The 23,135-nt window shown below is 34.7% G+C and overlaps 1 protein-coding gene across 2 annotated transcripts in view; it reads right to left on the bottom strand.

The window, feature by feature from the left end:
* DCAF17 (DDB1 and CUL4 associated factor 17) overlaps positions 1-23,135 on the bottom strand; it is a 36,570-nt gene that overhangs the window by 6,189 nt on the left and 7,246 nt on the right. For both annotated transcript variants that reach the window (XM_036858781.1, XM_036858782.1), the window contains 9 exons: positions 20,207-20,343; positions 19,367-19,445; positions 18,138-18,227; positions 15,424-15,528; positions 14,859-14,964; positions 8,779-8,921; positions 5,286-5,395; positions 2,187-2,277; positions 1,382-1,465 (listed from right to left, as the gene is read on the bottom strand). In XM_036858781.1, the coding sequence (XP_036714676.1) occupies positions 1,382-1,465; positions 2,187-2,277; positions 5,286-5,395; positions 8,779-8,921; positions 14,859-14,964; positions 15,424-15,528; positions 18,138-18,227; positions 19,367-19,445; positions 20,207-20,343 (945 nt within the window). The remainder of the gene's footprint in view (positions 1-1,381; positions 1,466-2,186; positions 2,278-5,285; positions 5,396-8,778; positions 8,922-14,858; positions 14,965-15,423; positions 15,529-18,137; positions 18,228-19,366; positions 19,446-20,206; positions 20,344-23,135) is intronic.

Raw genomic sequence — 23,135 nt, 5'->3', positions numbered from 1 at the left:
TAAAGAAAGCAAAAATGGCTGCTTATACTTGAGGGAGAATATTAGGAACAGAAATCCAACCCACAGAACAGGACTGGGATAAGAGACGTTAGTTAGAAATGATTAAAGATGGTAAAGACATTAAGAGAGAAAAATCTAACCCCAGAACTCTGTCTCAAGGAAGAAAACCTGGGACTCCAACAGCCTCATGGGGAAGCAGATCTATGCTCACCCTTCCAGGGATGGCACATCTTGACAGGCACAGCAAGTTTCTCTTAATCACCAAATACTAACCCTTCACTCACACTTGGTCAAACTGCTTTTTAATCCATTTACATTTTCTGCCTTTACCACCTATGACATAAAAATTTACGTAGATTTATTACCAGTGATTCCTTTTAATTTACTTTTTGCCTTTATCTTACCTTGGTCAAACTTCAAAAGGTGACTTCTTGCCTGAGTGTCAGTAATTTTATAGATTTTAGTCACAACCCCTTTCAACTTTTCCTTTACAGGTGAAAAGTTTTTGTTTCCTAATCTCACAATGTAGAGTATCTTTCTCTTTGCTACTACCTTCTCCCTTCTTAATTATTCTTGCTACCTTTTGGTAATTTTGGTATGTTTTTCTTGAATACAGTTTTACATACAGGGTAGGAAGCCTTCTGCTTTGTTCTCAATGGTTCAAAAGAATAAATATATATTTGGTTCCAAAGAATATGTATTTTTTCTTTTTTGAGAGTAGCCACATACTGTGCCACCTCCAACCTATTTTAAAAGATTTTCAAAAACTATCCTTAGAGGGCTGGCTACTCAATATTTCTACCTAGAAATGGTCATATGAACTATATAGTTATATAGAGTCTAAAGGGATTCAGTATTTACGCAAAGGCTATATACTTGAAGTATGAACACTCTGAGTTGATTTCATAAGTAATTCCAGTGCTTTTTTTTTTAAAGAAAAGGATAAAAATGTATTACCTTAGTGACTGGCAATGTCAAGTTGAGACCAAAGGCTGAACTGATTTACCACACCCTTACACCCTCCTCCTCTGGCTCATGAACATTAACAAATACATCTATGTCTAGTAAGTGAAAAACAAGGCAAAAGCCATAGTTATCAAGATATAACTCAATAATTTTCTATTAAGAGATTGCCTGAGGAAGTGTGCACATCAACAAAACAACAAGCTAATAATAGTGTTTTCAAATTATTTCGGTCCTATGAAATCTTCTGCAAACAAAATCTTAAGAATAATTCCAATATGAAAAGAGAGGAGACAGAGACACATCGGTTCAAATAGCACACACAATCCTACAGACTAAGGTTGCATGGAGCTTCCCAACCTCTACCCCAGGGCAAGTTCATACAAGCTTGGTTTATTATTTCTGGCTAAAGTAATACCTCTTGTTCTGGGTCATCATCCAGAAGGTTAAAGCTTTTTTTTACCACCCGTCCAGAAGCTGTAACAGTGGGTAAGTTTTCATTCTATCATATGGAGAGAAATAAAAATATATGACAAGTCCTATTATGTAGTCAATGGCAAAACTGTATTAACGAATTTGTTAACTAACCAACCCTTCCCTAACATCCACAATTCTTTCCTCAACTGAGAAAATTCTGAACCAGATTTTGGATCCTCCAATTAATAAAAATACTTTATTATGGTAAAGTTTTTAATGGATAAAATACCAAAATAGAAATACAAAGGTTACAGATTTGCTACTTCACCTGCCCTTCTGATTTTTGCCTTAGTATAGTACAGCAAATAAACAGTCGATCTGCTTTTGGAAATTTCCCTCTGCATGATTTTCTTCAGGCTCTTAATTTGTATGCTAAAGGCAAAGAACCATTTGGAGTTAAAGAATGGTGTGTAATTTTTTAAAGTTTATATCTAACCTTTCTTACCCTAAGTTTGCACAATTAATTAAACCCAAAGGTTGATAATTCATCAATAAAAACTTAAAGAGAAATCCAGAAAGGAAACAGAAATAAGCAAAAGATAAAGTCAATATAATCAACTCTCTTCAAATCTCATAGATATTATACATGGGGCTAAGACTAGCTACCCATGTAGACAAAATGAACAGACTTTTATAGGACTGTGCTTTTCTTTTCTGCCACACTAAAAGATAAATACATTTGCATATTATATTCTTATATAGAAAGACAGTGATATACAAAGGATTTTAAAGTACTCCTGACTTACTTTGTTCTTCTCCCTGTTGGCCAAAATGACAAAATCTTCAGAGATCTGATGCTGGGCACTATTATTTTCTACTTCACTTAGCTTTAAAACTCTGAAAAGGTAAAAAGAATTCTAAGAACCTAAGACCTCAACACACCATCAAAGTGTCAAAGTTGAACTACTGAAAAGAAACTTAACAAATGAAAATTATAGTAACAACACCGAGTTAGTTCTCTTCTCCTCCTGATTAGTCCAAAATATTAATGTCTGATAACTTAAGTGTCCATAAATTTCTTCAAATTTAGAGATTATGTTAAACAGAAAAACAGGATATGTGACAACCGGTGCTATTGAAGTAGGTAATGCAGCAGCTTGCTGATAGTCCTTACACTATCTTCCAAACTGGCTTAATAAAAGTTACTCTAAAGAACCTCCTCTCTACCAGCCTGCAGCAGGTCTTCAACATGTCAGCTTTAACAATGGCATTATAGTAGATATTTACATTTTTATTTCTGAAGATAGAATGAGGTATCAATGAACAACACTCAGAGTTAAATATAATATAGACTGGATTAGCAACTAAGTTCTAAACCGAGAGTTTTCATGGTAGAGTAATATTTTAAAACTGCAAATGACTTAATACTTTTCTTTTTAAAGAATTTACATTTTAGGGCTTCCCTGGTGGCGCAGTGGTTGAGAATCTGCCTGCCAATGCAGGGGACACGGGTTCAAGCCCTGGTCTGGGAAGCTCCCACATGCCGCGGAGCAACTAAGCCCGTGAGCCACAACTACTGAGCCTGCGCGTCTGGAGCCTGTGCTCCGCAACAAGAGAGGCCGCGACAGTGAGAGGCCAGTGCACCGTGATGAAGAGTGGCTCCCGCTCGCCGCAACTAGAGAAAGCCTTCACGCAGAAACGAAGACCCAACACAGACAAAAAATAAATAAATAAATAGATAATTAAAAAAAAAAAAGAATTTACATTTTAAATTCCTTAATTAGTTATCTTAATTAGTGCCAATATTTAAGACTGCCTATCTTTTAAAACCTAGCAAAAGGGCACACACTCTTTGTGGACCTTATTTTCTTAAACTCAAACTAATATAAAAGATGTGTGGTAACAAACATTAAGAGTAAGGTTTATTAAAGCTGACCATAGGGGCTTCCCTGGTGGCGCAGGGGTTGAGAATCTGCCTGCCAGTGCAGGGGACACAGGTTCGAGCCCTGGTCTGGGAAGATCCCACATGCCGCGGAGCGACTAGGCCCGTGAGCCACAATTACTGAGCCTGTGCGTCTGGAGCCTGTGCTCCGCAACAAGAGAGGCCGCAATAGTGAGAGGCCCGCACACCGCGATGAAGAGTGGCCCCCACTTGCCACAACTAGAGAAAGCCCTGGCACAGAAACGAAGACCCAACACAGCCATAAATAAATAAATAAATAAATAATTAATTAAAAAAAAAAAAAAAGCTGACCATACTTTTTATGACTTTTTATAAAAGTTCATAATCTTTTTTCATTAAGTCCCTTCATCGTCCTTATAACTGATCCAGAGTAGACTAATTATCATGAAGCATACGAAATAAAGAATGCAGACACTACTCTTCTTATTCAACAAATACTTACTGAGCACCTACTCTGTACTAAGACCTGTGCTCACTGCCAGGGTTACAGGTGTCAACAAGACAGACTCTTTCCCTGTCATGGAGCTCATGATTCCCATCCTAGATATTTAAACAGCTAATCACACAAATAATTTAAATTGCTGTAAGTGCTACAGAAGATTACATAGTGGGTACAGTGAAAATATGATGGGGCAGCTAATCTAATGAAGGGTGCCAGGGAAGCACTCTTTGAAAAAGGGACATTTAAGGGGGCATAAAATATGAATAGAAATTAGGCAAAACAGGTAGGGGAAACAGACTTCAAATAGAGGGAACAGGTCCTCAGCTTTGTGAAAAGACAGCATGCCTAAAGTAAACTGAGTGGGAGGAATCTTTTAGACCAGCTAAGTATGTTGGTCTTTATCTTAAGTGCAATAGGAGGTCATAAAAAGGTTAAAGCAGAATTCACTTGGTTAGGTTTTTGTGTTTGTTAATGTTTCTAAAAATCACTCTAGCTGCTGGGAAGAAAACAGACTTAAAGAGTAAAAAGTAGATTCTTGGAGTCCTGTAAGAAGGCAACTATTATAGTCTAGGCTAGTGATGACAATGGTCTGACCAAGGTGGTGACAGTGGCCAAGGGCAGAAAGAGGCAGATTTAAGAAATGTTTAGTAGCAAAATAAACTGGATTGATGGGATATATGGTACGTGTGAGTGTGTGTGTGTGTGTGTGTGTGTGTGTGTGTGAGAGAGAGAGAAAATGCAAGTGAGTGTTTAAGTACACATATACTGATGAAAGACAAGAAGGTAAGAAAGTGTCAAGAATGATTCCAGACTTATGACATAAGCTTAGATGAGAGATTTGTGCTAAGAAAAATTTTGGAGTTTTGGTGTATACATGATCTTTAAAGCCAAGGGAATAAACAGGAGAATCAAGCAGACAGGGAATGAAGGGTGAGAAAAGAGTGTCAAAGTCCTGAGGACTTAGAGTCTGAGTAGAAGAGGAAGAACGTGAATGGATACTAAGAAAGACAGATCAGAGAGGGAAGAAAATATTCAGGAGCACTGTGGTGTCAGGGAAGCCAAATGAAGAGTGTTTCAAGGAAGGAGAGGTCAACTGTGTGGAAGATGTGGGTAAACCAAATACAACAAGATTTACTTCAAACAACCTGCTGCTTCTCCAGCAGTAAGGCTGTCTTTTAGAACAAAGGTAAATCATCTCTCTCATTAATCTTGGAGAATGAATTAAGACCTGATGAGGATGAACCAATATGTAATCTCCTTTTCCTCACACATCATCAATCATCCAACAAAGAACTTACTCAAATGTAATATTTACAAACAGTAATGATGAGGTTGAAAGAATAAAGTCAGGTTTTCTAGATGCCATTCTCTGAGGAAGCACCCTACAACAAGCTAATTATTTCCACAATTTGCTCAGTAGTTAGCTGGCAAAAATAAAGATGCCAATAAATACTACCAAAGGCTACTTTTATCTTTAAAGTAACTAAGGAAAATACTCACTTGACCTGATTTGGGCCAACATGTATTATTCTACCAGAAGTATCAGGATGGAAATAGATCCAGTCAGATTCTAGAGAACAACACTCCATTTCTTGGACCCCGTTTTTTGCCTGAAGTTGGAACAAAATATTGAAAATAAAAATTAAGGAAAAATAAAATAATTTTTCAAATCCAGCATCAGTGATAGATCAGTAAGTCAAAAGTAAAGGAAGAGAAAACATTAACCAGCTGAACTGGGATGTGTATTAGGGCTGAATTAGGACACTCAAACTTGAGAAATCCAGAACATTTAAATTCAGAAATTTCATAGATGCACCATGCACTATATATTATAGCTCACAAATAAGAAGTTACCATAACTCAAGCACCTAATGTATGTCTGGCACTGCATTAGATGTTTTATACTCAATATTTCTTTTGATCTCAGCAATACTTGAAGCATATATTGCTATCCCCATCTTATGGATGAGGAAACTGATGCACAAAGAGGATAAATCATTTGCTTAGTATTCTGCACCTACTAAACAGCAGATTAGACTCCAAAGTCCACGGATTTTCCATTACTTAACTCTGCCATAATTATGTACATGCAGTCCCCCACAACATCCTTCTCCCTTCCCTATCCTCAACAAACTGTCAATCAGAAGAGTAGATAGCACAAAAATAAACATGCAACCAAACAGGTCATATAATCTCCTTGCAAAAGTCAGATTTTAAACTCTAATGCTGAGGAAACGGTCTAATACTGCTTAGCACTTAAGGTAAGTAGAGAGATTGATTTCATAGTAGTATATTTAGACATTAAAATAAAGAAAAGATACCTCCATATGTGATCACATACGTAATAAATGTTTTACCTTACACACAGGAGCACTGGGGACTAATACCAGCATGGATACATTAACTTCACTGGCTTTATCCAAGTCATTTAAATTAATTTTTCCAATGTAAAATGAAATGATGTCATCTTCCCTATTAGATACTCATAAAAGTTTCTGACATATAAAATTATTAATTCCATTAGCATATACTGACAGGACACTATGTTTAAGGTATCACACTAGGCACTAAACATAATCCTTGTCATCAAGAAGCTCATATTCAAGAAGGGAGATATTGAAACAGAAATAGAATAAGGCAGTGTAGAAAACAAAGTGGTCAAGCTATGCACAGGATATTATCAAGCATCCAACCCAGGTAAGCAGAATTTCAGGAGCCTGAACTCTGCCTTGAAATGAGAATAAAGTGGCTAGAAAGAAGAGACAGCAAAATCAAAAGCACAGAAGTGTTGATCCATTTAGCATGTATATCCACAAACACGAGTAGCAGATAAAATTAAATTGAGAAGTAGAGTGTCCAGCCATGAGACTGGACAGGTAGGCTGGGGTTACATCACAAGTGCTTTGTATGCCATGCTTTTTTAAAAATTGGAATTTAACACATTTTAGGTATCAAATTAGCACATGCATTTTAATTTTTCAAGAATTTTTATAAGTATTCTAACGATTTCTAATAGAAATGGTGGTATTACTGCATTTTACATATAAGAAAATCAATACAATTAAACATCTTGGTTGCAACCACTAAAACTAATGTGTACATTTTGGCATTAGCTCCAAAGGCTCCTTTGTTTAATATAAAACTTTTTTATGCTGTGTGTGTATGTATGTATGTGTGTATATATATATATATATATATATACACACACACAAAAAAAAAACCCCATAGCTTTCTTTCTTTAGGAGACTATTCTCTTCATTATAATATCTAAATACAACATGCAAAAGAAACATTATCTCTCTTTGTGTTAAATACTAGGCAGCATTATTATCAGCTTCTGTAGTTTTTATTATTTGCTCAAATGCTAGTTTAAAGCTCAGTTTAATAGAAAGCTATGAATCATTTTCTGAATTCTTCAGTTTGCCTACATATATGTTTTTGGGTTATCTATTTTTCTGACAGGTGGGGAGGTAATGCACATATGCATCATTAAGGTAATATCACTTCAACAAAGTTGTCCAGCAAAAGGACTGAAAACTCCCCTGGATTTAGCAATTATTTATAAATATGTTGAAATAAGATCTGACTAAATGTTATAATCAGTAATCATACAAGGAGAATACCTGACAGGCATGCTTGATGTAGATGTTGAAGGCCATTTTGTACACACACATAAAGAATATGTATTATCAGTTCTTATATAAGAAGAATATCTACTAAATGTCTAGAATGTGAACTGTGCAGGGTTTGACTAGATAGAAAAGTTCAGCAAAAAAGAGATGTGACAGGTCCTGGTGGCTGAAGGATGTCCACTGCTGGGAGGTGAATAATCAAACCACAGACTTGCGGGAAACAGTCCCCATTTGTAAAAGAGGATGTCACTGGGCTGGGCCAAACAGGAGCTCCCACATGTGATAGGTTAATGAGAAAATGGAAGGGAAGAATGCTCCTGCAAAAAGACAAAAAAAAAAAAAAAACTAGAACACACTATACACCATGTTCCCTGGTGGCCATGACATCAAAGGAAATAGATAAATGGACCCAAGACTGTGTACGTCTTCAGTGTGGTGAAAGGTGACCTGTGACTCTCAAAGCCACTGGGTCCAACAGTGACTGATGGAGAAAGATTCTGGAAGAGAAGGGTATGGAATAAGCTGAGTCTGCCTCATAAAAAGTTCATTTGATGTATCAAGAGGCTCCAGAAATAAACTAAACTAAATCAGCAATATAAAACAAAGATAGAACCCCCCTCCTCTGTGCACTCACTCTTGCACTCATCTCAATCACTGTACTTAACGGACTGCATCTTATTTCCCTACACATTCTTTTGAGAGTGTAAGCAACTTGTGGGAAGGGAATGTGTCCCCAGCCAAGTCTGGCACACAGTAGGCCCTCAATAATGTTTATTAAATGATAAATCAATGCCTAAGTCATTTTAAAAAAGAAAAAAAAGAAAAATTAACTCAAGGGGTAATTTTTTGTCTATTGTCTTGCCATATACCCTTTCTTTCTATTCTGCCATATATAACTTTAAAATATCCTTGAAAACTCAAAGTGTTTCAGTGTTTATACTGTGACCAACAGAGTTCTATCTGGTTCTGCTCTGGAAAGCCAAGAGCAACAAACCATGAAGAAGCAGAACCAACTACACATTCCACCAGTAATTTCAGAGGCAGCCTGAATACATTCCATCAACGATTCCCATTATGCAGCTTCAGAGATGTTTAAATGGGATCAAGGAGATGGTAAGGAGAAAAAACCTAATAAATCTTTGGTGCCCTGAGAATTTTCAAATGTTAATGTTTCAAATTCTGGGTAGCACATACAAGTGTTTGCTATATTCTTTGTACTCTCCTGTACTTTACGTTGTTTACAAATTATTAATACAAACAAATAAAAAAGTAATTCTTAGGAATGTGGACCTATTAGAGAAGTAGAGAATAAAGAATTTCTGATATAAATTTACTACTGAAGTCTGACCACCTTGATTTACCAAGGAATTGTCCTTTAGGGCACAAATATGGAAAACTCCTTTTTGTTTCTTCTTATTAGGTGTGATGATGTAGTGCCAAGGATGGCCTCCAATCTGAAAAGCATTCTCCAGGGAGGACACCTCAAAGAGCAGTGGTGGTGTATCTGCAGAGATGGGCAAAAGGAATGTATTAGCTTCTTTATTCTGGTAGCCTTGGAACATTCATTAACCGAACTCAACCTTTCTTTGCACGCATCATCTATGAACTTCCACTAATGAAAAATTACTATGTTCAAGGCAAGAAAATACAATCAGGAAAGAGGCTTATTGCTTATTTCTATAGCCTTAAGAAAAGAAAAAGCTGGTAGGAAACAACTGTTAGGTTATGAGTCAACTTTCTAGACATCTGTTTTCAGGATATGTGTGACATGCAGCTGAACGGAGATAAAAAATGGGCTGAAGGTGCTTATGATGGCAGAAATGACAAAGTGTATCTAACAAAAGCAGCTGCCATTTAATAAGCACCTGCTATCTACAAGGCTTGGTTAGATACTATTTCCAACTCTCCTAACAATCCAACAAGGTATTAGGTCTAATACTTCCTTCAAATGTGAGGAAGAGAACCTTCATATTCTAGACTAACAGGTTATACTTAGCAAACTTTACAAAAGAAGTGTTGTTTAAGATTTCCACTTCAGAAATAATGAAAAGTAACCACTTAGGATGGGTCCTGTTACAGTGGAAGCTTTATCAAAGGATAGCCACTACTACTAGTATAATCACTAGACAAGTTAATTTTAAGGTAGTTTAGATACATCCAGTCAGTCACTGTCTGTTGGAGACTGACAACACAAAAGAACTATCTGTTAGTGCTTCCAAGTCTTCTTCTTTGATGACAATTAATTTTATATAGAGCATAACAGACTTACTTTTGGAGACATGTATAAACGGAAGGTAGTGCTGCTTATGAAGTCCAGAATTCCTTTGGGGCAGCCCTTCTGAAATACCACATGGTCTGTTTGTGAAGGTGACTAATCAGAGTCCTTTGTTTATGCCTCTAACTTGAGAGTTTAATCTTTGGCTTATGAGGCCACCACTGTCAGTAAACGGACTTGTCTTAGGGAGACCATTCACTCAAAAAATCACATGTTACATATAGAAGTGTGTGCCTTATTAGGTTTCTTCATAAGGGCAATTTACTACTTAAAGCTATAAAAGGAGAACAACAAATAATGAAAAGTGACTACACAAACTGACAATCTTGAGGAGAAAGAAGAGATAGGTATAAACATATCAAGTATATTTAAAGTACCTTTTTTGTAAAACCTTTTAAGAGAAGGGTAATATTCTTTTTTTTTTTTTTAGAGAAATCTTTTTTTTTTTTTTTTTTCAACAGCTAACATTATTTATTTATTTATTTATTTATTTATGGCTGTCTTGGGTCTTCGTTTCTGTGCGAGGGCTTTCTCTAGTTGTGGCAAGCGGGGGCCACTCTTCATTGCGGTGCGCGGGCCTCTCTTGCTGCAGAGCACAGGCTCCAGACGCGCAAGCTCGGCAATTGTGGCTCACGGGCCCAGCCGCTCTGCGGCATGTGGGATCTTCCCAGACCAGGGCTCGAACCCAGACCAGGGCTCGAACCCAGACCAGGGCTCGAACCCAGACCAGGGCTCGAACCCGTGTGCCCTGCATTGGCAGGCAGATTCTCAACCACTGCGCCACCAGGGAAGCCCGGTAATATTCTTAATATATAAAGAAATCTTTTTTAAGTAATAAGAAAATTATGGACACCCCAATAGAAAAATGGGCAAAGGACATCAGTCGGTAAATTGTGAAAGATACATAAACATCATGTGTGATACTATGGTGGCTACCAAATGATGGTGGATGAGGAAAAGAAGAATTATAAAGAGAAAAAAATACAATTAGAGTTTGAATTTGGGGTTAAAAATTTAAGTAGGTATGTTGTAGAGAATATAAAATAGGAATTCAAAATAGAAAAAAAAAATCAATGCAAAAAGATGTATTTAAAAAGAAATACTTTTCCCAGCAGTTGCTAAAAATCGCCCAAAAGCAGCAGCAGGACTCTGCTCACCACAACCCTGGTGGGTCCCCATTAGCCCCAAGAGCCCAAATTTTGATCTCTAATACTATTCTCAATTGAAAGGGCCTAGGAGTTCTCAGAGAATGGCTGATTCCATGTCTTGTGATGAGGAAATTTTAGGATCATTAATAATTACAAGAGCATTCTTATACTATTTATAATCACAGAAAATTAAAAACAACCTAAATGTCCATTGTAAACTGGTTAAATAAATTTACAGTTCATGCATATAATGGTACATAAGTCCAGATCTTAAAACCTTGAGGAGCTTAGCGTGTGCACACATATACACAGGACCACTCTTTGGCAAAGGTAATATAAGTACTGCATTCAAAAAGCATCAGAAGAAATATAATGAAAACTAAGTTTTCCTTCCATCTGTATCCCTCAAAGATAACTACTATTTATCAGTTTTCTGTGTGCCCTTCCAGATATTTCAATCAATCCTAAAGGCATATACTCATATATCTATACTTTTAATATATGCATATGAAAACTTAACACAAATGAGGTTTTTTATATACATGGTTTTGCACTCCTTTTTTTACTTACTAATATATATTGGAAACTTCTCTATACCAGTGCAAAAAGAATTCCTGTTTCTTTTTAACAATTAAGTTTATGACATAGGCAAACAATGAAAGAATACTAATGTCACCTATCAATGTATCAATATACATTGTTTCCAATCTTTTGCTGTTAGAAACAATGTTGTAACTGTACATTTGCCATTTTGTACACATGTGAATGTATCTGGGATAAATTCCTAAAAATGGAATTGCTCAAGGAATATATGCATTTAAAATTTTGAAACATACTGACAAATTGTCCTCCGCAAGGGACTCCAATAATAAATGAAAGTGCCTCTTCTATACTTTCACCAACCCTGTTACCTAACTTTTTGATATTTGAGAATCTGAAAAGAAGTATCTTATGATAGTGTTAACTTGCGCTTCTCTTATCAGTGACGTTGGTCTTTGTCCTCCCCAAATTAAAAGTCATTTATATTTCCTCTTCTTCTGAACAATATCCTTTGCTCATTTTGTTGTTGTTGTTGTTGTAGTCACTTCTTCTTACTGGTCCGTAGAACTCATATATAAGGAGGAAATTACCCCTTTACAGTGTATGTTGCAAATATTTCCCCTGTTTGTTGTTTGATTTTTGAGTTGGTATATGAGTGTGCTTTTGTTTTTTTTTTACGTTGCAGCACTTTATTTTTATGTAGCCAAATTTATCAATCCCTTCTTTAATGGCTCTGCGTTTGTGTCAGAAAGCTCTTCTCAACTCTGAGATAAAAAGATTCTCTAAGTTTTCTTACAGAACTTTAAATCTTTGATCCATCCATTATTTCTTTTGATGTAAAGAGTAAGACAGAACTCCAACTTTGTTTTCATAAGATCATCTATTAAATAATCTAGATGGAAATTAATATTTGTAATACATTAACATTTAAAAGTGGGTTAGGCTACAGATATATGCAATAATATGCAATGAATCTCAAAAATAATATGGTGAGTGAAAGAAGCCAGACAAAAATGTACATATCATATGCTTCCATTTATAAGAAACTCTAGAAAACTAGAGTGAAAGAAAGCAGGTTCATTGGTTGCCTAAGGCTGGGGATGGGGAGGGAATTGACTGGAAAGGGCACAGGGGAACATTTTGGAGTGATGAAAAGATTTTAAATCTTGATTGTAGTAGTGGTTTCATGGATATAAACATTTGGCAAAACTCAAATTGTACAGTTAAAATGAGGGCATTTAAGTGCATGTAAATTATACTTCGAGTTGTTTTTTTAAATTATTTTATTTATTTTTATATTATTTTATTATTTCTTTTCTTTTTTCTGTTTTTGGCTGCACCGTGTGGCTTGCGGGATTTTAGTTCCCTGACCAGGGATCAAACATGGGCCCCCAGCAGTGGAAGCACGGAGTCCTAACCACTGGACCACCAGGGAATTGCCATTATTTTATTTTATTTATTTATTTATTTATTTTTGATTTTTTTAAAAAAGCAAGTTATGAAGGAGTATTCACAGTATGATTCTTTTTTGGTTTCAGACATATATACAAGATTACCAAAAAAACACACTGAGGTGATAACAGTTAATTCCATGCAGGAGGACTATGAGTATTTTAAACTTTCGCTATTTTGTTTATCATTATTTCCTAATTCTTCTGTAATGAAAATGAACTGCTGCTGCATTTAAAAAAAACGTTATTTAAAGTTAAAAGGAATATTATTTTGTACAGACCTTAATGATCCTGAAAAACAAATCTGGAGAAATGAATAGGATTTCAGTCAATATAGTTTGAAAAAATACTCAAAGTTTCCAACATAGTATGCTACTTTTCTAAGCTAAATGTCCAACAATCGCTGTATTGTTTTACAATGGCATGTGATTTCACAGATATTTTCAAATGTTATTATTTTAAAGTTGATAAAAGTGAGGTCCAGAGAGGTTAAGTAATTTGCTATCATAACCACCAGTTAGTAGTGGAATTTCACTCTTACTAGTAGCAGACCAATATTGTGATCTCAAATCTAGTCTTCTCTCTACAAACAGGCACCAAAATCACAGCACAATCAAAGGCTCTATGAGGTTTCTTTATCACCCTGTTCTTTGTTTTACTTGCTTATTATCTGCATTTCAATGAGAACGATGTACCATTTGGGGAAACTCTCTTCAAAATAATACATTGTAGTTACCACTGGAGCCTGTAGTTTTAAAATTCTTAATAGATTTCCTGCTAGCGTATTTGTATCAAATATAGGAGGTATTGCTGAGGCTGAGTTATCACAGAACTGCCTAATTCAGCTTGTCCAAGACATCTAAAACCCCGAGTAATTTTTAGAATATTTATTTTGAGTTTCTTGGATAATGGCTATACTGGACTCTGTTTTTATAGTCTGTCATTTACTAATAAAAAGAACATCTCCTTTCTCACAATTAAATCTTTCATTTGTTTTTTGATTTGTTGATGATGTAATGTTAAATAGTAATAATAGAAAAAAATTACTGTCTTATTTTGACCCATGTTAGAAAAACCTTTGGAGTTTCACCTAAATACGTGATGTTTATTGGTTAGAAGTAAAAGGAAATGTCCTCAATATGATAAAGAATGATTCTTTTTTAAAAAAATATTTATTTATTTACATTTATTTGGCTGCCCCAGGTCTTAATTGTGGCAGGCGGGCTCCTTAGTTGTGGCATGTGGGCTCCTTAGTTGTGGCATGCAAACTCTTAGTTACAGCATGCATGTGGGATCTAGTTCCCTGACCAGGGATTAAACCTGGGCCCCCTGCATTGGGAGCTTGGAGTCTTAACCACTGTGCCACCAGGGAAGTCCCAAGAATGATTCTTAATGAACCAAGACTAAAGATAAACAAATATTAGGATAACAAAATATATTATCTTTTTAAATTTATTCATATGAGTTTTACATCTGTCTGCATTAAATAATTCTTGTATTGCTGAGATGAACTCTGGTCAGTCATGGTTTATCTAACACAGATTGCTCAATTTGAGTAGCAGTTCATTTCCTTTTAATAAACTGCTGAATTTGATAAGCTAATTACATATAGAACATTTTTATTATATTTATAAAATTATATATAATTTTTTTTGTGCTTTGTTGATCTTTAAGTTGGGTAAATTTCACAGAATTGTAAAATTTTAAGCTATAAAGGAACTAAGATGGTATCATTTGCTGCAACTTATTATTCTGCAGATAAGGAAATCAAGACCAGAAAGGTAAAGTAACTTGCCAAAGGTAACAGATCTCTGGCTGAGCAAGGTCCAGCATCCCCAGGCCTTTATCTAACTGAATAACAGATTTTTGTGAACGCCTATTCAAAAGCAAAGAATACTCTGCATAGGAATAAAATGAATTAATTTATAATTAAATTATGCATAAAACATTTGGATGATTACAATTAATAACTATTAATATGACCACTTAATTTTTAAGGTGAAGAAAGTACTATATAGTAGCCATACCTGTGATTTTAATATTACAAGGAATGCCAAAAGGAGCCTCTCCTACAGTTCCAGTAGTCCCACCCCATCTGCATGCACACCCTAAGTCAAGTTTCTGTTGCATGAACTAAAAATAAAACAAAACAAAACAAAAATGGTGGCTTTAGCACCTACTTATTTGCTGTCTGGAGAGAGAAAAAAATCAAATTCACATGTATATGACAGAGGAAATGTCTTTATTTATTCAAGGGCCTTTCTATTTACCTTCCCACCCCTCTTTTAAAGGTTACTTTGTCTTTCTCCATTTGTACAGTTTTGTAGAGTTGAAATCTACACAGTGCCTTACTTTAAAAACATCACATTAAAAAATTCATACCTAGTCCTACCAAGGGGGGGAAAGTGGCGGGGGGGTGGTGGTGTGATGAATTGGGAGATTGGGATTGACATGTATACACTAATATGTATTAAATGGATAACTAATAAGAACCTGCTGTATAAAAAAATAAATAAAATTCAAAAAAAAAAATTCATACCTCAGTCCAAATCTCAAGTTAATTTCAATATGGCAAATTTCAGTTTTCTCTACCTGTTCAGTGATGGCTTGGAAGCTATAAAGTCTGACCAGTCCCGAGCTGTACATCACAATCAGTATTCCATGAGACAAGGTGGCATCTGTTACGCTCCCGAAAATCTGAGGGGAAAGGTAGATATCACCTGAGAAAAGACCAGAAGGCCAATCATCTGAGTTTCACAGTGGTTTGTGCATCTGTTTAATATTCAGGCCACCACTACAACACTGCTGCCTAACATTATAACTTAATTATAATTCAGAAACTGGAAGCTAAGGTGTTATTAGGGGAGAGTGGTAAGCCACTGGGGTCTCAAACTGAAGCACTAATGGGAGTGTAACACATACCCCTCAAAATGATGCAGCAGCATACATTTGCTTCACAGTTTTGTCAATATCTTTTAATAACAAATCCTTTTCCTCATGGACATAGGTGTAAACTGAGTCCATTTAATTCTACCATGCAGGATATACATGGCAGAATAAATACAGGGACCTATTCTTCATAAAACGTTATTTATGAAGGGACATTTTTTAGCTGGAGGTGAAAAGATTGGGTCTAAGAAAGTAATTCTAATAAAAAATAGCCAACTCGAGAATTTTATCATTACCTTTTTCTTTAAATATCTAATACTGTTAAAACCGAACATGTTAAAAACCAAATACATACAGAAACATTTAGCCTAGCTGACCTTGAGAAGCTTTGGCTCATTGTTCCCTTTCTGTCTCTGTCTCTGTTCTATGCACTGGATCCTGTCATGATGCTCCACAGAGCTCTAAAAAGAACTTGATTCTGTGCCTATTTTAATATTTAACAAAAGCCAACTAACATAAACAAATATTCATAGCAATGAAAGAACAAGTACCCCCCGCTTGCAACTAGAGAAAGCCTGCGTGCAGCAACGAAGACCCAACGCAGCCAAAAACAAATAAATAAAAAAGAAAGAACAAGTAGAAATTAAGTGAAAATCTGTTTGTTTCTACTCAAGACAAATCATTTAGTAAAGATTTACTACCCCAACAAATAGCTTAAAGTACATTCTGAGCCTGGCCCCTAGGTAGTCTTATTATGCATGGTAAGTGAAAGATATACTTCAAATAACTGTAATCAAAATCAAATCCCTCAAATGATTATCTCGAACATGTAAGAATAAATAGAAACAATTTATGACTTTGCTAAGTGTTCATTCCTATTGTAGACTGTAATAAGTATACACAATTACTTAATCCACAAGCACAAAGAGAACAATTACATTTATGAGCTGTGTTTTTTGTCATCTCTTAAAAGGATAATCATGGTTTGCTTTGCTCTTGACTAGCCTATGACTTTTTATTCCCTGATCCTCATTCTCCACTTTGAAAGGAGGATTTGTTTAATTCAAATGTATTTTCAAATGATGAGTGCTATAATAAAGTAGCCACTCTTATTTTAAAATTTGGTTTAATCTCTGGAGTCAAATCTAAGTTCAAATTCCAGCTTCTCCATTTACTACCTTTAGGATTTTGGTAGCTGCTTAACCTCCTAGTTAAATACTTTATATATTACACTATTATTATATGTTGTAAAATATTCAAAGTGCCTGATACAAAATGAACAATTAATAAATAATTAATTCTTTAGTCTTTATGCAGTTTAGTATACTATGCTTATATAAAATTTTTAAAATACATTCATCTTGTTTGCTTATAAGTATTAGTGGACCCTCAAGACCTGGGCTCAATAATGCTTCAGGTGCTTAATTAAAGACTAGTAGAATAGACCAATAAATAACTAGTCACCCAAACTAAGTAACAATTTTTTTAAAGGAAACTAGCAAACTATTGATTCTTTTACTCAAAGGAAATATGTCCTTTCTTTCTTCCCAAATAACCACCCCACAAATCAAGAACAATGGCAACAACAATAAAACCCAACACTGAATGAGTTGAAGAACTTACATATTTAATTATAAGACTTGTTTATATACCATAAAACAAGTTTTAGATCTATACTTTGCAATTAAAATGAGGCACTTTGTTGCAGCTTTTTACCTTTCTTTATGATCATTTTTAACAAGCTTTGGAATATTCCCAATGAAAAAAATATTTTACTCATTTCATAATTTTATACAACAGTGGTTTGTTAATGATTGGTACTCAACACTATCCACTTGAGAAGCATAAAAACATGCAGAAAGGGACCTCCTTGGTGGCGCAGTGGTTAAGAATCCTCCTGCCAAGGCGGCGGATACAGGTTCGATCCTTGGTCCGGGAAGATCCCACATGCCATGAAGCAACTAAGCCCATGCACCACAGCTACTGAGTCTGTGCTCTAGAGCCCACACGCCACGACAACTGAGCCCACGTGCCACAACTACTGAAGCCCACGTGCCTAGACCCGTGCTCCACAACGAGAAGCCACCGCAATGAGAAGCCCACGCACTGCAATGAAGAGTAGCCCCCAACACAACTACAGAAAGCCCATGCACAGCAATGAAGACCCAAAGCAGCCAAGAATAACTAACTAACTAAATAAATAAATAAACATGTAGAAAGATGAAGAGACTATTAGACTCTCTTCCCACATCAAATGTTCTCATGTATTTTGATATAAAATAAACTAAATCACCAAGCTTTGTACAGTCAAGGGAACATTTCCAATCCAAACACCTAATAAACAAATAATTAAAAATGATATTACATCTTATTGTCAAAAAATTAACATTACAATTAAATCAGAAATGAGTTCCTACCTTTTTGTTGATCTCCAGAATCCCTATGAGTGAAAAAGGTAGCACATGGAACACTGCAAGGTACAGCAAAACAGGTTGCTGAATACCTGCCTAAAAGGAAAGACTAAAATCATAGGCAGCTCTCAAGAGTATTTTAAAACTGCTGTTTTGTGCTCGCTTCGGCAGCACATATACTAAAACTGCTGTTTTCCTAGTGGTTACCAGTGGGGAAAGGGAAGTGGGGGAGGGGCAATATGGGGTAGGGGATTACGAGGTACAAACTATTATGTATAAGACAAACTACAAGGATATATTGTACAACATGGGGAATAAAGCCAATATTTTATAAGAACTATAAATGGAGTATAACCTTTACAAATCATGAATCACTATATTGTACATCTATAACATATAATATATTTATATAAATGTAATATATACTTATATATATACTTATATATATAACACATAATATACTTATATATTATATTATAATATATAACATATAATATATATAACTATACTTCTATAAAAAGTTTTTTTAATTAAAAAAATAAAAACACTGTTTTCATGAATTAAAAACATTCCTCTATCTATATTGCAAAGTTACTTAAACAGGAAGGCCTGCATGTTCAAAATATGTCCACTAAACCTTTAGCCCTTCAGATACTACAAACCGCATATACACACAAAAATCTATAGAAGTAAGCATTAACAGTAAACGTTTCTTAACAACAAAATATATTTTACAAAAACATACTTTATATACTGTATAACAAAATATATTTATCTACTATATAATGGATTATAATATAAATTAATATATTGTATTGTATTATTATACAACATAATTTATATTGTGAATTGGAATTCTAATAATCAAGGGTCTAATCAAAAGACACAGAGTTATCATGGTCATATCATTCAGCATTACAAAACAGTATTACACTGACATGAGAAAATGGAAATAGAAAAAAGTATCAACAATTAAAACTCGAGTGATTTCTCTGCTTGAAGAAGATAGCTCCTTTACTTTGAAGAATAAGGTTCAGATTTCTTTCCGTTATGGAATATAAAATAATCTGTGGTACTTCCCCAGAGTGGCTTGAAGGGAATTGCCTAAATTTGTGGTAAACAACTTTTATAGCATGCTTCAGAAATCAAAGATCATTAGTTACTTCATAACAAATTTTCAGACAAATTCCTCTGGAAAAAATTCTTTATTTTATTGAACGTTTAAAGATGTCTACCTGCTGGGCCAATGCTGAGCCTTTGTTCTGAGCTGACTTGACTGCAATGACTTCTTGAGGAGTGTCCCAGCTCAAGTATCTTTTAAAAGAATAAAAAGAAATTTATTCATTTGGGTCAATTTCCTTCTACTTAAAATAAAAATATAATAGATATTTTATAAGTGAACAGTTTTTCAGTTACTTAAATTATAAAAGCAAAGCAGTTTATTTTAAAAACAAATAACTAAAAGAATTCCCTTAGATCCTTATAGGCATTTATTCCTATTTTTAAATATATATATAATTTTAATCCTTCTAGAGTCTCAGTGAATAAAAATTATGTTTGATCTGTCAGTATTCAAAACGTAGAAAACAAAAAACCATTCCTGATTTAAAATGGAAGTTACAAAAAGCATTGAAAATGTTACATTCACATTTTGCATGCACATATTCATTCCAAAAATTTATATCTAATTTATAAAATTACTAGTTAAAAATTAACAGTTCTTAGATTATATTACGTAGGTAATTAACTGCAACAGACCAGCCTTCAGAAAAATCTGCCATAAAATACATCCTACATATAAAATACTATTTGTAAAAAGTAAATTTTTTTAACAAAGGGTATCTGCTAACTACTAGAGGTTAGTTACTTATGAGGAATACAATGATAAATGATAAAGGGTCTCTATCCTCAGATCTTCAAAAGTAGTCATGAGGAGAGAAAAATAGAATAGGTTTTTAAACTGAGATCCATGTATACAATGGAAAACTTAAAAAAAAAAAAATCTTGAAATATCCTGGGCCACAAGTCTCAATTTTTCATAATAAAATTTTAAACAACAAAGTCACAGTTAATACCTGAATTTGCAATATGAAGCAAGATATATTTTCTCAAGGACTTTTCCTGTAGTTGCTGATATACGAAGTAGCCAATTATGAGCAGTCAGTGCTATGAGTGAGGATTTATAATCTGATGTATTGGGAAGCATTTCTCCCTTAAAAAAAAATGAGGTATAAAACTGAAACTGCATGGTCATAAACAATCTGCAGTAATCCATATCCAAAGAAAACAGCTAAACACTTAAAGAAATAGTCAAGTAAGTAAATTAAAAAAGAACTATTAATGCACAAATAAAGAATTAAGACAAGGAAAGATTAAAATCATGAATAATTATTTTCATCATTAATTTATTAAGTGAGTTTGGTCACATAGAGTGCTTCAACAGTACCTGAAATAACTGATTACTTATTAAGTATTAATCATTAAGTATTCAACAAATGTTAGCCAATCATTATCATAATAACAACAGTAATAGGAGTACTACTGATGCTGCTGTGATAACAATAGCAACAATAACAGTTCTTAAAACCATGTATAATAGCATAAGTAATTAAGAGTCACCTGCTAGAATAGATGTTTCTTTATTCCAAGACTTGTTTTCCTTTTGATAGAAGTTAAAATGGCAAAAGAGCAAATTATCCCATTAGTCACTGTGGCTCTACTCTAACCTCAAATGAAAAGCTAAAATCCAGAATCAAGGCAGCCAAAGAAGAAAAGAGTCAGACCTAATTTTAAAGAGAACCTATCTCCAATGAATTACCCCCAACAAAGGGAGAGGATAGCTGCTTCGGTGTACCTGCCACGGAGGAGTTGCCATAAGGTAGAAGACTAAAGCAGAAAGAGAAAGAGAAGCCAAGGGTTCTACTTTGATTTATAAAATAAAAAGGATGTTCTAAGAGGAAACTTAAGAATAAGGAAGTTGAAATTACTCTTACATTGCTTGGGCTCAAGAGTGAATAGAAAAGAATGTAAATGTAGTTATTTTATTTATACTCCTAAGATTTGTCTCCCCTTTCAAATGTTAGGGAAAGAAACAAGGTTTTTTTGTTTGTTTCTTGGGGGGGTGTGTGTGTGTGTTTAAGCTTATTAGCTACTGAAGTCTTACACTATAATCACAGGCAATGATGTAAATATTTTTATTCTTTGGTGTCTTACATAAGTATCACCTCATGGAGTTTTAAAAGTTTTTAAAATGTACCATTTATACCTTGCCTACTTAAAAAAAAAAAGGATTAAGTAGCATACTAATAGGTTCAAGCTATTTTCCTAAACTAAAAGTTGTATTTCACACATTATCTCAGAGAAGAAGGGTGCTAGTTTAAATGTAGTTTCACATCAGTATGTTAATACAATATGCTTTTTAGTTTTTCTTAGTGGAAAATCTTGCTCCACTTCAAATAAGAATAAAATGTTTAAAGAGAATTGAGATTAGGAATTCGGTTACTAGAAACTTTATTTTTGCAGGATTGCTCTAAATTTTTGGTGTTCTGCACTGGTGTCTTCAAAATTTTTCTCAGTTAGGAAATCTGTCATCCTCTTCCCCTCACCAATGAGACTGGATTAAAAGGCTTTAGATGTAGGGACACAATAGTTATTTTTAACTTTCAATAGGGAGTTGGGGAAGAGAACGTAGATTTAAAGCTTCCTGATTTTTAAAAAGGAGACTTCTATGAAAAGAAAGCAACTGTCCAGGGAAAAAGAAAGCAGCAGCTCTAGAAAACTACAATTTTATGTAAAAACAAGTGTTTAAAAAAAAAAAAGGAATTTTAATAATAAATGCAAAGCATAGTCTCTTAACCTTTAATCATTATTTTTGGTCACATATTCTATTTTTCCTAAAAAACAGCCAGATTCAGAGACCTGATTAGTTTGTTGTAGTACTTTTTTTCTTTTTTTTTTTGGCCACACCACGCATCATGCGGGATCTTAGTTCCCTGACCAGGGGTCGAACCTGTGCCCCCTGCAGTAGAAGCAAGGAGTCTTAACCACTGGACCACCAGGGAAGCCCCTGTGGCAGTACTTTTTTTTTTTTTTTAACGTCTTTATTGGAGTATAATTGCTGTACAATGGTGTGTTAGTTGCTGCTGTATAACCAAGTGAATCAGCTATACGTATACATATATCCCCATATCTCCTCCCTCTTGCTTCTCCCTCCCACCCTCCCTATCCCACCCCTATAGGTGGACACAAAGCACTGAGCTGATCTCCCTGTGCTATGCGGCTGCTTCCCACTAGCGATCTATTTTACATTTGGTAGTGTATATATGTCCATGCCACTCTCTCACTTCGTCCAGCTTACCCTTCCCCCTCCCCGTGTCCTCAAGTCCATTCTCTCTGTCTGTGTCTTTATTCCTGTCCTGCCCCTAGGTTCATGAGAACCACTTTTTTTTTTTTTTTTTTAAGATTCCATATATATGTGTTAGCATACGGTATTTGTTTTTCTCTTTCTGATTTACTTCACTCTGTATGACAGTCTCTAGGTCCATCTACCTCACTACAAATAACTCAATTTCGTTTCTTTTTATGGCTGAGTAATATTCCATTGTATATATGTGTTGCAGCACTTCTTAAGTGTTTCTTAGAACACTGATCCTATGGAAAATTAATATTTAAAAATATATCTCAATATAGGAAGTTCTATGATCAAGAAAGTTGGGAAAATGGTTTGACAATCACCATGAACAGTAGTATTATTATAAGTATTAATAGTATTAAAGGCTCTGAGAAGTAATTCTATAAATAAATTTGTTTAACCCTTTAAAAAACCTAATTCTCCCAACTCCTCTAGCAATTATAAGATGTTAACATCTTATGAAAATGGTGTTCTGAAAAAATACACACTGGGGCAATGCTGATCTGGTGGAATGAGCTTATCTATTATTTTATTTTTTAATTTTTATCTTATTATTTTCCTAAAAAGATTCATAGAGGAAACCCGTAAGAATC

The sequence above is a fragment of the Balaenoptera musculus genome, chromosome 7, assembly GCF_009873245.2.
Source record: "Balaenoptera musculus isolate JJ_BM4_2016_0621 chromosome 7, mBalMus1.pri.v3, whole genome shotgun sequence".
Lineage (NCBI taxonomy): Eukaryota > Metazoa > Chordata > Mammalia > Artiodactyla > Balaenopteridae > Balaenoptera > Balaenoptera musculus.
This window is presented reverse-complemented; position numbering and strand designations above follow the sequence as displayed.